This window comes from Mirounga leonina, unplaced genomic scaffold (genome assembly GCF_011800145.1).
Source record: "Mirounga leonina isolate KUSES-001 unplaced genomic scaffold, KU_Mleo_1.0 Mir_170, whole genome shotgun sequence".
In the NCBI taxonomy this organism is placed as follows: Eukaryota; Metazoa; Chordata; class Mammalia; order Carnivora; family Phocidae; genus Mirounga; species Mirounga leonina.
In genome coordinates this window covers 1,903,761-1,918,980 of record NW_023270433.1, presented here as the reverse complement: position 1 = coordinate 1,918,980, position 15,220 = coordinate 1,903,761, and the positions used below count along the sequence as shown (strand labels likewise).

At 55.9% G+C, this 15,220-nt stretch overlaps 1 protein-coding gene across 1 annotated transcript; it reads left to right on the top strand.

Annotated features, from left to right (window-relative positions):
- The first annotated feature begins 3,762 nt into the window (after nucleotides 1–3,762).
- LOC118018096 (beta-lactoglobulin-2-like) lies at nucleotides 3,763–6,770 on the top strand. The gene is made up of 6 exons (XM_035016569.1): nucleotides 3,763–3,858; nucleotides 4,288–4,427; nucleotides 5,057–5,130; nucleotides 5,878–5,991; nucleotides 6,392–6,496; nucleotides 6,754–6,770. The coding sequence occupies exons 1-6, from the start codon at nucleotides 3,763–3,765 to the stop codon at nucleotides 6,768–6,770; spliced, it is 546 nt and encodes a 181-aa protein (XP_034872460.1).
- The last annotated feature ends 8,450 nt before the right edge of the window (nucleotides 6,771–15,220 follow it).

Here is a 15,220-nt window from a genome sequence, read left to right as displayed (position 1 = left end):
GCCCCTTCTAGGCAAAGCTGAGCAGCTTTGCTCGGAGAGGCAGCCTCATACGGCATCAGAACCTGGGAGGAGATGACACTCTCTCGTCACAGCCTCCTAGGAAGATGTGGTGGTGAGTGGGAAATGCTCTCATAGCAGCTTCTCCCAGGCCTCCCGTGGTCTATGTTTCAGAAGGATCACAGGCATCTGCCAAGGCTCGTATTCAGCATGGTGTAAATCTTACCCGCCTATGTGGCTATGTGCAAGGTGTCGAGGGTGCCACAGGGAAACGAGGCCCTGACAATATGGGCCCCAAATACTTGGAGCCTTCAGGAAAGGCCCTCTCAGAAAAGGGTCCCTAAACCTTGTCTTGAACAGGGAGGATGGGTTTGCCCACTGGCATGCTGCCGAAGGTTGCCGCTCTGCTGTGCTCAGAGGCATGGGGATGGGGGTATCAGGGCGGGTTCCTGAACTGCAGATATGCACTTGGGGCAAAATTCAAAGGTAAGGCAGGGAATGCAGGAGCTTAGGCCCTAGACAGGGGGCTAGTGAATCAGCAACTATAAATCTTGGGAGAGCAGGAGATCCCTGGACAACCCCACAGACTGTGAGCCCTGTTGGGGAAGCTTTAACCCGGCTTGAATCAGAATCAGAGGTGGGGAGAAGCAGCCAGTAAACAGACCTTCTCAATCCCCAAACCCAGAGGCTCTGCCTTTGGGTCTTGAAGGAAGCCAGGTGCACACCTTTTTGTGATATTGATGCACGTTCTGGTTAGAACACTTCCCAGCAAGGAGGGTATCTGCATTTCTTTGTTTGTGTTTCAGTATCACGACACAATCCCACTGGCACGTAGGACTTTTCCCTCTCCAGTGCCTGGAACTAGGTGAGGCTGAGGGTGCGGAGGCCATGTAAGGGGCATGCCCAATGGCACATTTGCTAAAGAAACACGAAGTTGAGTGACAGAACTGGCAGTGAGAACAGAACAGAGGACGTGGACAATTTACAGGTGAAACGCAAATGTCAAGTGGGGGAGGATGGAAAATTCAAGGATGACTCCCAGGGCCCCTCACGGAGATGCAGGAAGAGTCAGGTCTCTGGGAAAAGAGCCAGTTCGGAGGTGTTTTGGGTAGGAGCTGGGAGGTGTCCTGGGAGCTAGGGAGCTGACCTGGAATTCAGGAGACTCACAACCGAAATGAAAGCTAGAGGTCTAGAGAGGGCAGCCCAGACCCTTGGGAGCGGATGAGACCCCAGTAGCAGAGCACGAAGGACGAGCACTCTGGGCGTGGGGAGAGATGGGGGGCTGGAGAAGGAAAACAGCCCAAGGGGTGAGGAACCCCAAAGTTGGGACAGGTGTTCCCAAAGGAGCCAGGACTGGTCAACAGGCCGCACTGGTGGAGACTCCACCGCTGGAAACCTTCTTTGTGTCTGCAGGGTGTGAGGCTGGGTGGAAACCAGACTGCACGGCGGTGAGGATGGGTGGGCGGGCAATGTGTGGTCCGCTGCAGAGGGGACCCGGAAATGCCAGGCAATCTCCCCTTGCAGGCAGAGTGGGCATCATCCTGCCCACTCTGTGAGGCCGGTCAGTGTGCACCCGACCAGTTGCCAAGGGTGGGGATTCTGTCTCGGCCTCGTCCCTCAGAGACGCCGATCCCTCTGTCAGGCTCATGTGTTGAAAGAGCATGTGAGGAATCACTCCTTTCTTGGGTTTTCACTTTGCAAGGGCAACGCATCTGGGGTAATATAAAATCCCATTCTTGTCAAGATTTTGGGACTTCTAGAAATTCATGGAATTCGGGGCGCCTGGGTGGCTCAGTCAGTGAAGCATCTGCCTTCAGTTCAGGTCATGATCTCGGGGTCCTGGGATCGAGTCCCGTGTCGGGCTCCCTGCTCAGCGGGGAGCCTGCTTCTCCCTCTGCCTGCCGCTCCCCCTGCTTGTGCTCTCTCTCTCTCTGACAAACAACAAATAAAATTTAAAAAAAAAAAAAAAGAAAGAAATTCATGGAATTCTCAGATCAAGACATAAGGTCTGCAAATGCCTACATCCACCCAGGCCCCGGTCACTATCCTCCGCAGGGACCATCACACCTCAGCTCCTCCAAGCCCTCCATCCCTTCTTCGGGGGCCCCGGCATCCCCAGCACCCGGGCCTGTGGGATTGTCTAACACTTTGGACGTGAGGGCCGTCATTGTCTTCTCTGGCTAACGAGCTCCGGAGCTGGGCCGGCAGCGGAACCAGCTTTATAACCAGGTGCTCATAAAATGTCGCTAGAGAGACCTGCAGGTGGGTCATGTGAGGACAGTAAGTTGGTCAATGCAGTTTGTGAGCCCCGAAAAAATAATCAGGAAGATACTATTCAGAAGCGCCCCGGGTGCCTGGGTGGCTCAGTTGGTTAAGCGACTGCCTTCGGCTCAGGTCATGATCCTGGAGTCCCGGGATCGAGTCCCGCATCGGGCTCCCTGCTCGGCGGGGAGTCTGCTTCTCCCTCTGACCCTCCCCCCTCTCATGTGCTCTCTGTCTCTCTCATTCTCTCTGTCTCAAATAAATAAATTAAAAAAATCTAAAAAAAAAAAAAAAAAAAGAAGCGCCCTGCTGGTCAGCCCCAGACTAGCCAGGTTTTTCTCTTCTTTTCTTCCTCTATTCATGTAATTACTCCTTCCCTCTCTCTCATCAAAACCCCTTGCTCTTCCTGCATGAGCCGGACACTCTTCTGGTCACTCCAGACCCTGTGCTCCCCAAGCTGCTGTCTGAGACCCCAAAATAAAGGCTGTGTTCTTTCCAGTTTGGGCTTCTGATTGACAGGCCCGCTGCTGGGTCCCAGGTCCCCTGGTCCCCCTCCCCACCCACTGCGCCCCCACATCCGCCTCCATCTCTGGAGGTGGTCAGCTTGCCAGCCACACGCTCGTCCACCTGGGCCCGGAGGCCTGCTGTCTGCCCACCTGCATTCCCACTACTGCTGCAGCCCCCACCCGCACCCCCAGACCTGCAAGGGAGCGAAGGAAGCAGGCTGCCCGTGCTTTGGGGCACCTAGAACCCGCTGACGGTGGCCTAGGGAAGGAGGGCAAGGGCTGTGGGGGGTCCTGCCAGAGTCCTCTGGACACTGCATGCTGCTCGTCTGCCCAAACATCTGAGAGCCCAGCCTTTGCCCCCAGATGATGACCCGTGGGCCCAGATGGCCATGCAGGGGCAAGGAGGGGGTCCCCATGGAGCACAACAGACCACATAGCCACGTCCAGCCCCAGGGCGTGCACGCTCAGGACAGCTGTGTGTACTGGGTGCCCACAGGGAGGGACCGGGAGTGTGAAAAAGTGTGCCCCTTGTGCAGGACAGATGGCCACCCACCGGCACGTCGTCCACAGACCCTGGGCTTGCATGGGGCTCTCCCACCCTCGGGGACACAGCTGTCCTCAGTGCTGACTCTGACCTGTTGTTGCCCAAGATCGCGACCCAGGAAGTTTTTCTGATGCTGGCGGCCAGCCTGGGCCCACACTCCAGACCCTCCCCTTGGGGCCTGCCAGGAACTGTCCAGGCCCCGGGGACATAGGGACCTTCTTGTTTGGACTCAGGGGGAAGTCAGTGACACTGTCCCAGAAAGAAGGCCTTGTGCTGTCCTGGAAGATAATGTCCTTGTGACCCTGGGGCTAAGCCACGGGGGATTCGGGGAACCGCGTGGCCGGGGGCCTGGACGGTGCTGGCTCACGGGGGCCCCCGCCCCCACATAAGGGCCTGAGCCCGCTGCCTGGCCTTCTTCACTCCCGGGAGCTCAGCGCAACCATAGCCGCAGCCATGAAGTGCCTCCTGCTCGCCCTGGGCCTGGCCCTCATGTGTGGCATCCAGGCCATCGTCGTCCCCCAGACCACGAGGGCCCTGGATATAAGAAAGGTATGGGCATGTGGGGCGGGTGCTGGGGGCCGGGGCCAGGGGCAGCTGACAGAGCACAGGAGGGCCGACTGCACACATCAGTGAGGCACAGAGCTAAGGCACGTCTTCATCCCCCGAGTGCTGGCTCCAGCCACCTCCGTGTCTCCCTCTCGCTCCCGGGGTGGTCACCTATGACGCAGACGCACCCCTGAGTGGGAGCTTCCTCAGGACAGCGCTGGGGTAGAGAGCATGGTTGTTCCAAACATGCAAGAACCGCACACGGGCATCACGTGGTCGGTGATCCTCAGACGTGCTGAGTCCTGACTCACTCGCCGTGCTGCCTGAGAAACGTGTGCAGGAGACCAGCCAGCAGGCCGGGGTGGGAGGGCGAGCCCCCCGTGGGCCGGGGCCCTTCCCGCCCCCCACGGCAGCTCAAGGCCCCCTCCGCAGGTGGCTGGGACGTGGCACTCCATGGCCATGGCGGCCAGCGACATCTCCCTCCTGGACGCCGAGACCGCCCCCCTGAGGGTGTACGTCCAGGAGCTGAGACCCACCCCCGAGGACAACCTGGAGATCATTCTGCGCAAATGGTGGGTGTGCCCCCCACCCTGGGGTTGGGGGCCAGCGAGGGTCTGGCTCCTGGACAGGCAGGTGGGCAGGCAGGGCAGGGTCCTGATGGGAGCCGGCGCCCTGTGGGTGGTTCCCGGTGCCCTCGGAGCCCCCGCCCCGGACTCTGGGCCAACAGGCCGACCACACAGGGCGGCCCCGGGTCAGTGCGCAGAGAGGCCCGTGTGGAGGCCGGCTGGTCAGCTGTGGGGCTGCGGCCCCGGGGGCCTGGGCAGGTCCTGCCGTGAGCCCTGTCTGCCCCTGGAGTGGGGGCCGGGGGCTCAAGGAACTCTGAGTGTGACCCATGATGAGGTCCTTGGAAGTGCTGTAACCCAGCCCCTCCCAGAGAGGGTCAGTTTCGAGCTGGCACTCGCCCTCCACCACCAGGCAGGTGTCCCGGCTGGCTTTGTCTGCGCCATTGTCAACTCACCTGAATCACCTGTTCAGGGCCACAGGGCCACTCACATTCGGGCCAAGCCCTCATGACATTGCTCTCAGCTGGCCCAGGGCCAGGCGGGGCTGGGTGTCTGCAGGGCGTGTGACACTTCCTGGAGCCGGCTCCTGTCCCTACAGTGGGGTTCATGGAGGACCCCAGCACTCTTTGGCTTTTCAGGGAAAATAGTGCATGCGTTGAGGGGAACATCATGGCCCAGAAGACTGAGGACCCAGCCGTGTTCACGGTCGACTGTAAGTGCCCCCGCCCCGTGCCTGCGGGGCCGCCCACCCCCACCCTGGTCAGCACCCCCAGGGGGCCCCAGACAAGCAGTGCCCCCTCCGCATCCTGGCAGCAGGGAAGAGTCAGGCCCTGCTTCTCCCGCGTCTACACCACAAAGGGCACTCGCCGGGGTGATGAGGCCTGGGGACCCCACTCCCTCTGGGGCGGGCTCAGCCCCCTGGCCCCTGCGCCCCCTGCTTGGCAAGGGAAGACAGCAGAACAGCATCTGTCTCGCTGCGACATCTGTGTGGCCGTGCGGATGGGGGTCGGTGCAGGGATGCGTCTGAGGGCAGGCGTGCAGAAACTTCCCTGCTCGGGCCCAGCGGCCTGTGGCTCCGTACACATGTCCACAGAAGCCAGACCTGTGCATAAACACACAGTGCATTTGCCTCTCGGTCCTGGAACCTGCTTCTGGAACATTCTGGGCCTCACCCGCCTCGCCTCCAGCCTTTCTATACCCCACCGGCCCTGTCCCCTGGGCCTAGCGGCCTCCCGCCCTGCCCTCGGCCTCCTCTGGGTCAGGCCCCTGGGGCCTCCCCACGGCTTCCAGCCCTCCCCTGCCACAGGGCCCACCTGCCCTCTCCCAAGTTTGTGGGGGGAGGAAAGGCCTGGGGAGGCGGGGGGCGTGCCCTTGGGGTCAGGGAAGTGGCCTGAGACGCGAGGGAGATTCGAGGGGCACCCAGACAGATTTCAGGCCTCTGCTCCGGCCTCTTTTCCAGACCAAGGGGAAAGAAAGATTTCCGTGCTGGACACAGACTACGCCCACTACCTGTTCTTCTGCATGGAGGCCCCCGCGCCCACCGCTGAGAGCGGCATGATGTGCCAGTCCCTGGGTGCGTAGCGGAGTCCTGCTGGGGCGCTCACCCCAGGCCCTGGGGACGGGAGGGGGAGGGGCTGCCTCCCAGCCCCCGTGGCTCACGTTAGCAAGGGTGATCAGTTGTGAGCCGCTGTGGGGACTCGGGGACGAGGAACAGGCCGAGTGGGGGCTGAGGCAGAAGACGGGGGTGGGGTTTGTCTACGAGTGGAGCCCTCTCCTCCCAGCGCTGTCCCGGGAGGAAGGGGAGGGGACAGGGACCCTGCAGGCAGGTGGGCTGAGCCCCGAAGGCCACCCTGGGAGCTGACCTCAGGACGCTGGTGTGTCCTTCTTGCACTCGCTCCCCGGGCGGGGCCCCTGGGTCTCCCCGAGGTCGTCAAAGCCCCGCGGCCCAGGGACTGACCCACCGCCCCCCACAGCCAGGACCCTGAAGGTCGACAACCAGGTCATGGAGAAATTCAACAGAGCCCTCGAGACTCTGCCCGTGCACATCTGGCTCTTCTTCAACCCGACGCAGGTGGAAGGTGATCACCGCCACTCCCCACGTCCCCACTTGCACTGCGCGTGGGGCTCACCCACCAGACAGCCACAAGCGCCGGGCCCAGCCATCTCCCACGGTAGCCCCCATTCCCCAGGCCCCCCAGCTTGGGGGTGGGAGGTGCAGAGCCCCTGAGGCAGGGTCTCCAGCCCCACCCCCTCTGCCACACCCCTCTGGGCCCAGGGCTGTCCCCCAGGGCTGGCGACTTGTGACCACCCCCCACGGCTCTCCCTCCCCCCACAGAGCAGTGCCGCATCTAGGTGAGCTCCTGCCTGACCCACCTCCTGGGGTAACGCGTACCAGCCCTGCCCCCACGTCCTGGGCACGTGCACGGTAGGAGGTGTCCCAGGAGGTGTCCCTCCGTCAGGCCCTGGTCCCTCTGCAGGAATGGCTGGGACCTGGTGTCCCTCCTGGTGACCACGGGGGCCAGGCTGGCCACGGGCCCACTCTCTCCAGTGGCCTTTCTGGGATGTCCTCCTTGTGTCCCGGTCAAGCTCCCATTCAGATGTCCCCATGGCCTCTTCTGGGCAAGGATGTGGGCAAGCGTGGGGGGCTGGCGTGGGCTGACCACCACTCAGCCCAAGGTGGAAAGGTCGTCCCTCATCCCCCACCTGGGAGGGGCTGGCGAGGGCCCAACAGGCTCCCCAGGAATCACAGGGGAGCCCTCGTCCCTTTCAGGTCCCAGATACAACATCGCCCCCTCCCTCCCCCATCAGAGGAATCAGGAGGGACGGAGCCCCAGGTCCTGTGGGACCCGCTCCTCCAGGGGACGGGGTCCTCGGGGCGCCAGCCTGAGGTGCTCTGCTCTGAGCCACTTCTCCTCCCGCAATAAAGAACTCAACCAGCCAGCAGTCCGTCTGGGTCTTTCTTGGTCGATGCGTGCAGGATGCGCGGCTCGGGGGGTGAGGCGCGGTCAGGGTTCGGGCTTCGGCACCACAGCAGGTGACATCTGGGGATCAGCACTCATGACGGGGGTCTCTTTTAAACCTGACGGATGAGATAAAAGGGCCGCAGGGGCGGTGTGCCCATTAACGCTGCATGCCACGCAAACTTCACAAAGGACAAGTGAAAAATGGCTGGGCACTTAATCTAATAAATACCGATAGAAAACCGTAAATAAGTTACTCGCCAGTCAAAGTCTGTGTTCTTCTGAACGTGCAAGGCTGTCTTTCAGAAACGTGAGGGTAATTGCCTCCAGGAAGCCTGGGCATCGAGCTTCACGTGCCTAAAAATGCACCAACCTGTTCTGGGTTAGGACCAAATAGAGGTTTCCCCGGTCAGGGGGGTCTGAGAACAGCGGTCAGAGACCTGTTCTCCACAGACTTTTAGTGTTACTAATGTAGGGTATGGAGCCACAGAAGAAGGCCTTCTTAAATAACAAGAACAATTTACATATAACAATATATACACATATTTTTATTTATGTAAAATTATATATAAATGTTATAGATATGTAAGTTTGTGTGTAATATTACTGTTTTAAATATATAGATGGAATAGATACATTTCTAGAAAAATATTAATTACAGTTTGGGCTAGAAGGGAAACTTTAAACATTTTTAAAAAATTTTTAACTGAGGTGTAGATGACACATAATGTCATATTAGTTTCAGGGGTCCAGCCTAGTGATTCGACAACTGCGTACCCTACAAAATGTCACCCCTGTAACTGTGGTCACCATCTGCCATAATACAAAGTTATTACCACTATTATTGACTGTATTTTCTGTGTGCCTCATGACTTACTTATTTAATAACTGGAAGTCTGTACCCCTCATCCCCTTCACCTGGTTTGTCCCCCTCACTGGCAACCACCAGTTTGTCCTGTGTGTTTATGAGTCTGTGTTTTTCTTTGTGGCTAATTTTTTCATTTGTTTTGTTTCTTAGATTCCACATGTAAGTGAAATCAAATGATGTTTGTCTTCGTCTGTCTTTCACAATATCCTCTAGGCCCATTCGTGTCGTCATGAATGTCGAGATTTCACTCTTCGTTGTGGATGAGTAGTATTCCACTGGGTGTATGTACATCACATCTTTATCCATTCTGCGGAAGGATGCAGGCAGCTGCTGTGTCTTGGTTGTTAAATTGATGCTTCAGTGAAATGGGGGGAAGATATCTTTTCAAATCAGTGTTCTCATTTTCTTCAAGTAAATACCTAGAAGTGGAATTGCTGGGTTGTATGACATTTCTGTTTTTAAGTTTTTTTAAAAATGTGTTATTTATTTATTTGAGAGAGCGAGAGAGGGAACACAAGCAGGGGGAGGGGCAGAGGGAGAAGCAGGCTCCCCGCCGAGCAGGGAGCCCGATGCGGGACTCGATCCCGGGACTCTGAGATCATGACCTGAGCCAAAGGCAGACGCTTTAACCGACTGAGCCACCCAGGCAATTTTTTTTTAATATATTTCAAAAGTATCTTATCCCTTTCATGAGGCAAACTTTTCACATATCAAGAGTGTCATTCAACATAAGCTGGTTTATGCTGCATTAACAAACAACCTTAAAATCTCAGTGGCTTAAAACATCAGATTTATTTCTTGTTTATTGCAATTTCCTTTACAGATTAGTAGAGATATTGCACCTCATGGCCACTCGGGAATCCAGGTGATCAAACAGCCACTCCCAGGAGTTTGCTGGTCACCACACTAGAGGGAAAACATAGACATGCAGAGGACTTCAAGCCATCCACCTCTTCTCCACCCATTGGTCAGAAGTTGTCACTCAGCGAGAAGGAAGCCGAAAATAAAATGCAATCCTACCTAGGCCTGGAAGGGAACATCCTTAAACTGATAATTTAAAAAAACAAAAACAAAACAAGCAAACAAACAAATGTAACCAGCTAACATCATTCTTAATAGTAAGAAACTGCTTGCTCTCCCCCTAAGATTGACAGCAAAGCATGGTTGTCCGCTCTCAGTATTCCTATTCAACATCATGGCTGAATGTCTTAGTGCAGTAAGACAATAATAAGAAAGAAAAGACATAAACATTGGGAAGGAAACAGCTAGCATGACTGACAAGGCAAAAAAGAGAGAAGACACAAATTATTAACTCAGGAATGAAAGAAGAGTTATCACCACAGCCCCACAGACATCAAAGGATAATAAGGGAATATTATGAACATCTCTATATACACAAATTTGACAATTTAGATGAAATGGACCAATTCCTCGAAAAATACAAGCTATCACAACTCATCCAGTATGAACTAGATAATCTGAATAGCCCTACACTTATTAAGAAAATTAAATTCCCAATTTTAAAACGCCACAAAAAGACATTTTCAGGCCCAGATGATTTCACAGGAGAATTACACCAAATCTTTAAAGGATTAGTATGAATGCCACACAACCTCCTGCAGAAAATAAAAGAAGAAAGAACATTTCCCAATTTGTTTATGAAGCTAATATTACTCTGATACCAAAACCACACAAAGAGTTAAAAAAAAAAAAGGAAGGGGGGATTACAGGCTAATGTTTCTCATCATTACAGATGCAACAATCCTTAACAAAATATTAACAAATAGAATTCAGCAATATATAAAAATGATTATACGCCATAACAAAGTGGAGTTTATACCAGCGATACAGGGCTCATTCAGCACTTGAAAGCCAATCAGTGTAACCCACCATATTATTAGGATAACAAAGAAAAATCGTATGATCATATCAATCAATGTAGAAAAAACATTGACAAAATTCAGCAGCTATTTGTGATAAACAAATTTTCAGAAAAATAGGAATAGAGGGAGCTTCCTCAACTTGATAAAGGCATCTACAAAAAACTTAACACTGTACTTAGGGGCTCCTGGGTGGCACATTCAGTTGAGCATCCAATTCTTGGTTTCAGCTCAGGTTGTGATCTCAGGGTTGTGGTGCCGAGCCCCGAGTGTCTGGCTCTGCACTGAGTGTGGAGTCTGCTTGAGATTCTCTCTCCCTCTCCCTTTGCCCCTCCCACTCATACACACACACACTCGCTCTCTCTCAAATAAATAAATAAATCTTTTTAAAAAATAATTAACACTGTACTTAATGGGGAATGATGAATGGATGGTGAATAATCAGGAACATGGCAAGGATGCCTGCTCCCAATCCTCTTATTCATCAGAGTGCGGAAAGTTCCAGCCAGGGCAATAAGGCAAAAAAAGGTAATAAAAGGAATACAAATCTGAAAGGAAGAAATAAAAGTATCTCATTTGCAGATGACACAATTATCTAGGTAGAAAATCTTAAGGAATCTACAAAAACAAACAAAGAAAAACCTCCTCGAATTAATGAGTTCATCAAGGTGGCAGGATATAAGATAAACATACAAAAATCAATTACAGTTCTACATACTAGCAATGGACATATGGACACTGAAATTAAAAATAGAATACCAGTTTTAATCACTCCCAAAAAAGTGGAATACTTTGATGTAAATCTAATGAAACATACACAGGATCTGTATGCTGAAGACAATGCAACACTGATAAAAGAAATCAAGGAACATCTAAGGAAATAGACTTACTGTGTTCATCAACTGAGACTCAGCAGAGTAAAAGATGTCAATTCTCCTCAAGTTGGTATACAGCTTTAAGGCAATTCCTACCAAAATCCCAGCAGGGTTTTTTGTAGACATAGATAAGATTATTGTAAGATTTATATGGAAAGACAAAGGTACTAGAATAGCTAACATAATTTTGAAAAAAAAAATAATAAAATGGGAGGAACTGGTCTACCAAATTTTAAATCTTATTATTTAGCCAAAAGAATCAAGACTGTGGTATTTGTAGGGACATAGACACACGGATCAGTGGAACAGAGTAAAGAACCCAGAAATAGACCCACACAAATACACCCAACTGACATCCAGTTACCTGGAGTGGGGTGTCCCTAAAACCATGCTAAATCCTTCCTAATTTGTGTACAAGCCCAGAAAAGGCTCCCAGCAAACAGTGGCTCTCCTTGCCTTGCTCTCCATGGGTCCCTCATAGGAAGGAGCCTCATTTCTCCAAATCACAGCTCAGCCCTCCTCGGGAGCTGGCACTGCACCCTAGAGATTGTGCTTCTGTCCACTTCCCACCTAGTTATTAAAACTGCTCTGTAGAAATCCCGCAGCTGAACTGCCTGGCCTGCGGTTGGGTGGGGAGCCCTGATGGCAGAACCCTACCCCACTCCAGGACACCAGTCCCCACGACCCACACTCCCGGAGACAGGCCTGTTGTGGTACTTTCCGTGGCTCGTACCTATCTCTAAAAAATTAGAAGTCGGCTTCGTGCCTTAATCTCTACAGCTTCTGAACAGCCTGAGCTAGGGGCTGCCTCTTCCCAGGCCTCAGTGGCCATAAGCGAACAAGCAGTTCTTGTGGGTTTTCTCACTTTGAATCCTAAAGATGTAACTCAAATGCAGAGTGTTGCTACCTAAGGAGAAGTTACTGGTGGGTCCCACACAGCGCAGGGCGTTGACGTCCCTAGGACGGCCGCTTGGTGGCACCCGAGTCCTCTTACTGCATGAACACACCCTGGGAAGTAAATGGCCCAAACAGTAGAGAAATGCTGGCGGGGAAATTCCACCTGAGAGGCTCAATGGTCCTGCTTTTGCCGGTCTGCCTCTTAACTCAGGAAACTGTAGGCCAGACTCAGAACCCTCTCTTAAAGAGCCATTTTGGACTTCCACAAGTGGATCTCATTAGAGTCCTTCAGTGACATCCATGGTGTGGGCTTGATCTCGAGTCTGCGAGGACATGTCATCCAGAGCTTTCTGAGTTTGCCTCTGACATAGCCGTGACTGTCCTGGGTCCTCCAAGGCCAGGCATGCACAGTGACCAGCGTGCGCGCGCTGTCAGGTGGACCCCATGCCCACGTGCCTGTCCTCCTGCCCAACACACCCGTCCTCTCCCCCAGACCCACCCCAAGACGCAGACACTAGACCCCTCCCAGGGCAGAGGAAGGCCCAGAGGAGCCGTGGGCTGTCATCTGAGGTCCCACCCTGGATGCCAACAGGAACACCCCCTTGGTGAAGGCGCTGGTGACCTCTCAGGCCCGGAGCTGGTCTCCCTGTGTCTGTGGGTGATGGTGGACCCTGGAAAGGCAGGGCCGGACAGCACCTCAGCCCCAGACGCAGGTGGGCATTCGGATGGTAACAGCAGCAAGCCTGTCCGTGGGGGCGGCTGACAGTCCCCGGGCTCCCAGGGCAGGGAAGGTGGGGGTCACAGGAAAGGGCTCCATGAGGGCAGAGTCTGAGGCCCAGAGCTCACAGCGGACACTCTGGCCTTGACCTCCGATGTCAATGACTTGTATGACCGGGGTGGAGGGGGTAGGGGGAGATAGAAGGAGGGAGGGATGGAAAGATTTGGGAGCGACAGGATGAAAACCCTTTCCCCCCTAGTCTCTGGTCTAGCCCCAAACACACACACTCGCACCCCCCACCCCACACACCGGTCCCGCTGTTCCAGCAGAGAGGTCTTTTCATTTCCAGCTTGTGTACGTTTTTTGACTTTTTCTGGAAAGGATCTGAGGCCTGGGAGCTGCTCTCTAGGACACAGCTGATTCGTGGAGTGTTCCGGACACCCACCACCAGAGCAGTTTCCACAACCCCGCCTCCAGGCTCTGCTAGCCCCAGGTCTCTCCGACCCCGGCCCTCCAGGCTGACCGGCTGCCCCGCTGCTCGGAGGCTGGCCTCCCATGTGGCCTCATCTCCCTCTCCCCGCCAGCCTGGCCTTGGTGAGGGTGAGTGACCCCAACAGCCTCACAGCCCAGGGGTCTTGCCAAAATGTCACCCCAATCACACCCTTCCACCAGCTGCCATCACAAAGATGAAATCCACATCCTGCACGAGACCCAGGAGCTCCTGTGACCTGGCCTGGGTGACCTCGCGGGGCGCCCTCACCTTCCCCATGCCCCCCGCATTCCCACACCCCTCAGACCTGTGGTCCCTCAGCCCGCCGTCCCCCGCTTGCCTCAGGGCTCTCGCACACACTGTTCCACCCTCCAGAGTACTGTTCCCTCCTCCCTGCACCCAGCCCCATCCCAGCACACAGCTTAGCGGTCACCCCTTCCACGAGGTGGGCACCATGTGAGGCTGTCACTCATGTGGCGGCCTACACGTTCTGGAAGGCTCTGTGGACCTCACCGTCACCATCTCTCCATGCCCGTGGGTGCCTGGCAGGTGGCGGAGGCCCGAGCAGGGACAGGCCGTGGTCTGCCTCTGCACCAGCATCTTCACGTCAGGGCTTTAGACCACTCTCCCGTTCCTCCCTCCGATGGACACAGGCGCTGCGCTGCAGAACCCCCTGCTGCTCCCCGGCTTTGGTGTCTGGGCTCAGGGGTGAAGTCTGTCTGCAGCCCCTTCCTGGTTCCGTCGGCCGGCTCTGGTCTCCAGGCCCCCAGGTCCGGCTCAGCCTGGGGCCGGACTCACTGCTGGCCTCACACCACCGCCCCCGGCCACCCCCAACAGCACATACTCACATGCTTCGGGGGGCGTCGTGAAGGAACAGGAGTCCGCAGCTTTCCCATGTGACTGGGGGGTCCTCTCCACCGTGCAAACCCCCAAAGCAACTCAGCGCCGCTTGGGGTGGGGACCGGGACCCAGATCCAAGGGTGGAAGCAGGAGGCTCCTACCCATACGTCCTATCTGACATCAAAGCCCCGGAAACCGCAGCCTGAGCATCACGTCCCCTCCCCCGCAGGTGGGGGCAGGGGCCACGTGCTCAGCCCGGCCATGTCCTCAGAGACCCCAGGGCTGACCGGCCCCCCAGCTTTCCTGCCGCTCCTGGGGCATCCCCTCACAGCCCCAGGGGATGTGGGGCGCCCATCTGGGCAGCTGCTGCTTCCCGGAGGGCGGACGGGATAGGATCCCGCAGCTGCACCTGGGCGAACCCAGACGGACCAGTTCACTCCTGATAGGGTCTGGCTCCAGTGGGCACGGCTCACGGAAAAGGGGAGAGTGAATCAAAGAATTCCACATTGTAGAGCAGACTGACGGGGATCGCACGGGGAGGGAGGCTGAGGAGCAGTCCAGAGCCGCCTCACCAGGCCACTGGCGTGGACAGCCGGGGGGACCAGCGGGAGGACACAGGGAAGGGGCAGGACCCCAGGAGGAGGGGACAGACTGAGGAAAACGCCCGAGGACCCCTGACATGGGAGCCAAGTGTCCCCTAGCACACGGAGGGGAGGTTCCCCACTGGGCTGGCTCCTAGCATCCTCAGAGGTACGACCCCAGGGACACTGTCTTGTCCCCCTCGTGCCCAACTCTGGAGTGTCCTGACCTTTCCATGGCTGTCCTGCCTTCCCTGTTCCCTCCCCATGGCTGTCCTGACCTCTCTGTCCCCCTCCATGACTGTCCTGCCCTCCCTGCACCCCTCCCCATGGCTGTCCTGACCTCCCTGCCCCCCTCCCCATGGCTGTCCTGCCCTCCCTGTGCCCTCCCCATGGCTGTCCTGACCTCCCTGTCCCCCCTCCCGTGGCTGTTCTGCCTTTGTCCCCCCTCCCTGTGGCTGTTCTGCCCTCTCTGTCCCCTCTCCCCGTGGCTGTCCTGACTTCCCTGTCCCCTCCCCGTGGCTGTCCTGCCCTCCCTGTGCCCTCCCCATGGCTGTCCTGCCCTCTCTGTCCCCCCTCCCCGTGGCTGTCCTGCCCTCTCTGTCCCCTCTCCCCGTGGGTGTCCTGACTTCCCTGTCCCCTCTCCCCGTGGCTGTCCTGCCCTCCCTGTCCCCTCCCCATGGCTGTCCTGCCCTC

What these genes read in the sequence shown, in the direction of transcription:
- LOC118018096 (XM_035016569.1), top strand. Translation starts at nt 3,763, where the DNA reads ATGAAGTGCCTCCTGCTCGCCCTGGGCCTGGCCCTCATGTGTGGCATC. An exon ending in GAGATCATTCTGCGCAAATG is followed by an intron (nt 4,428 to 5,056) that starts GTGGGTGTGCCC and finishes TTGGCTTTTCAG; the next exon opens with GGAAAATAGTGCATGCGTTG. An exon ending in CATGATGTGCCAGTCCCTGG is followed by an intron (nt 5,992 to 6,391) that starts GTGCGTAGCGGA and finishes CGCCCCCCACAG; the next exon opens with CCAGGACCCTGAAGGTCGAC.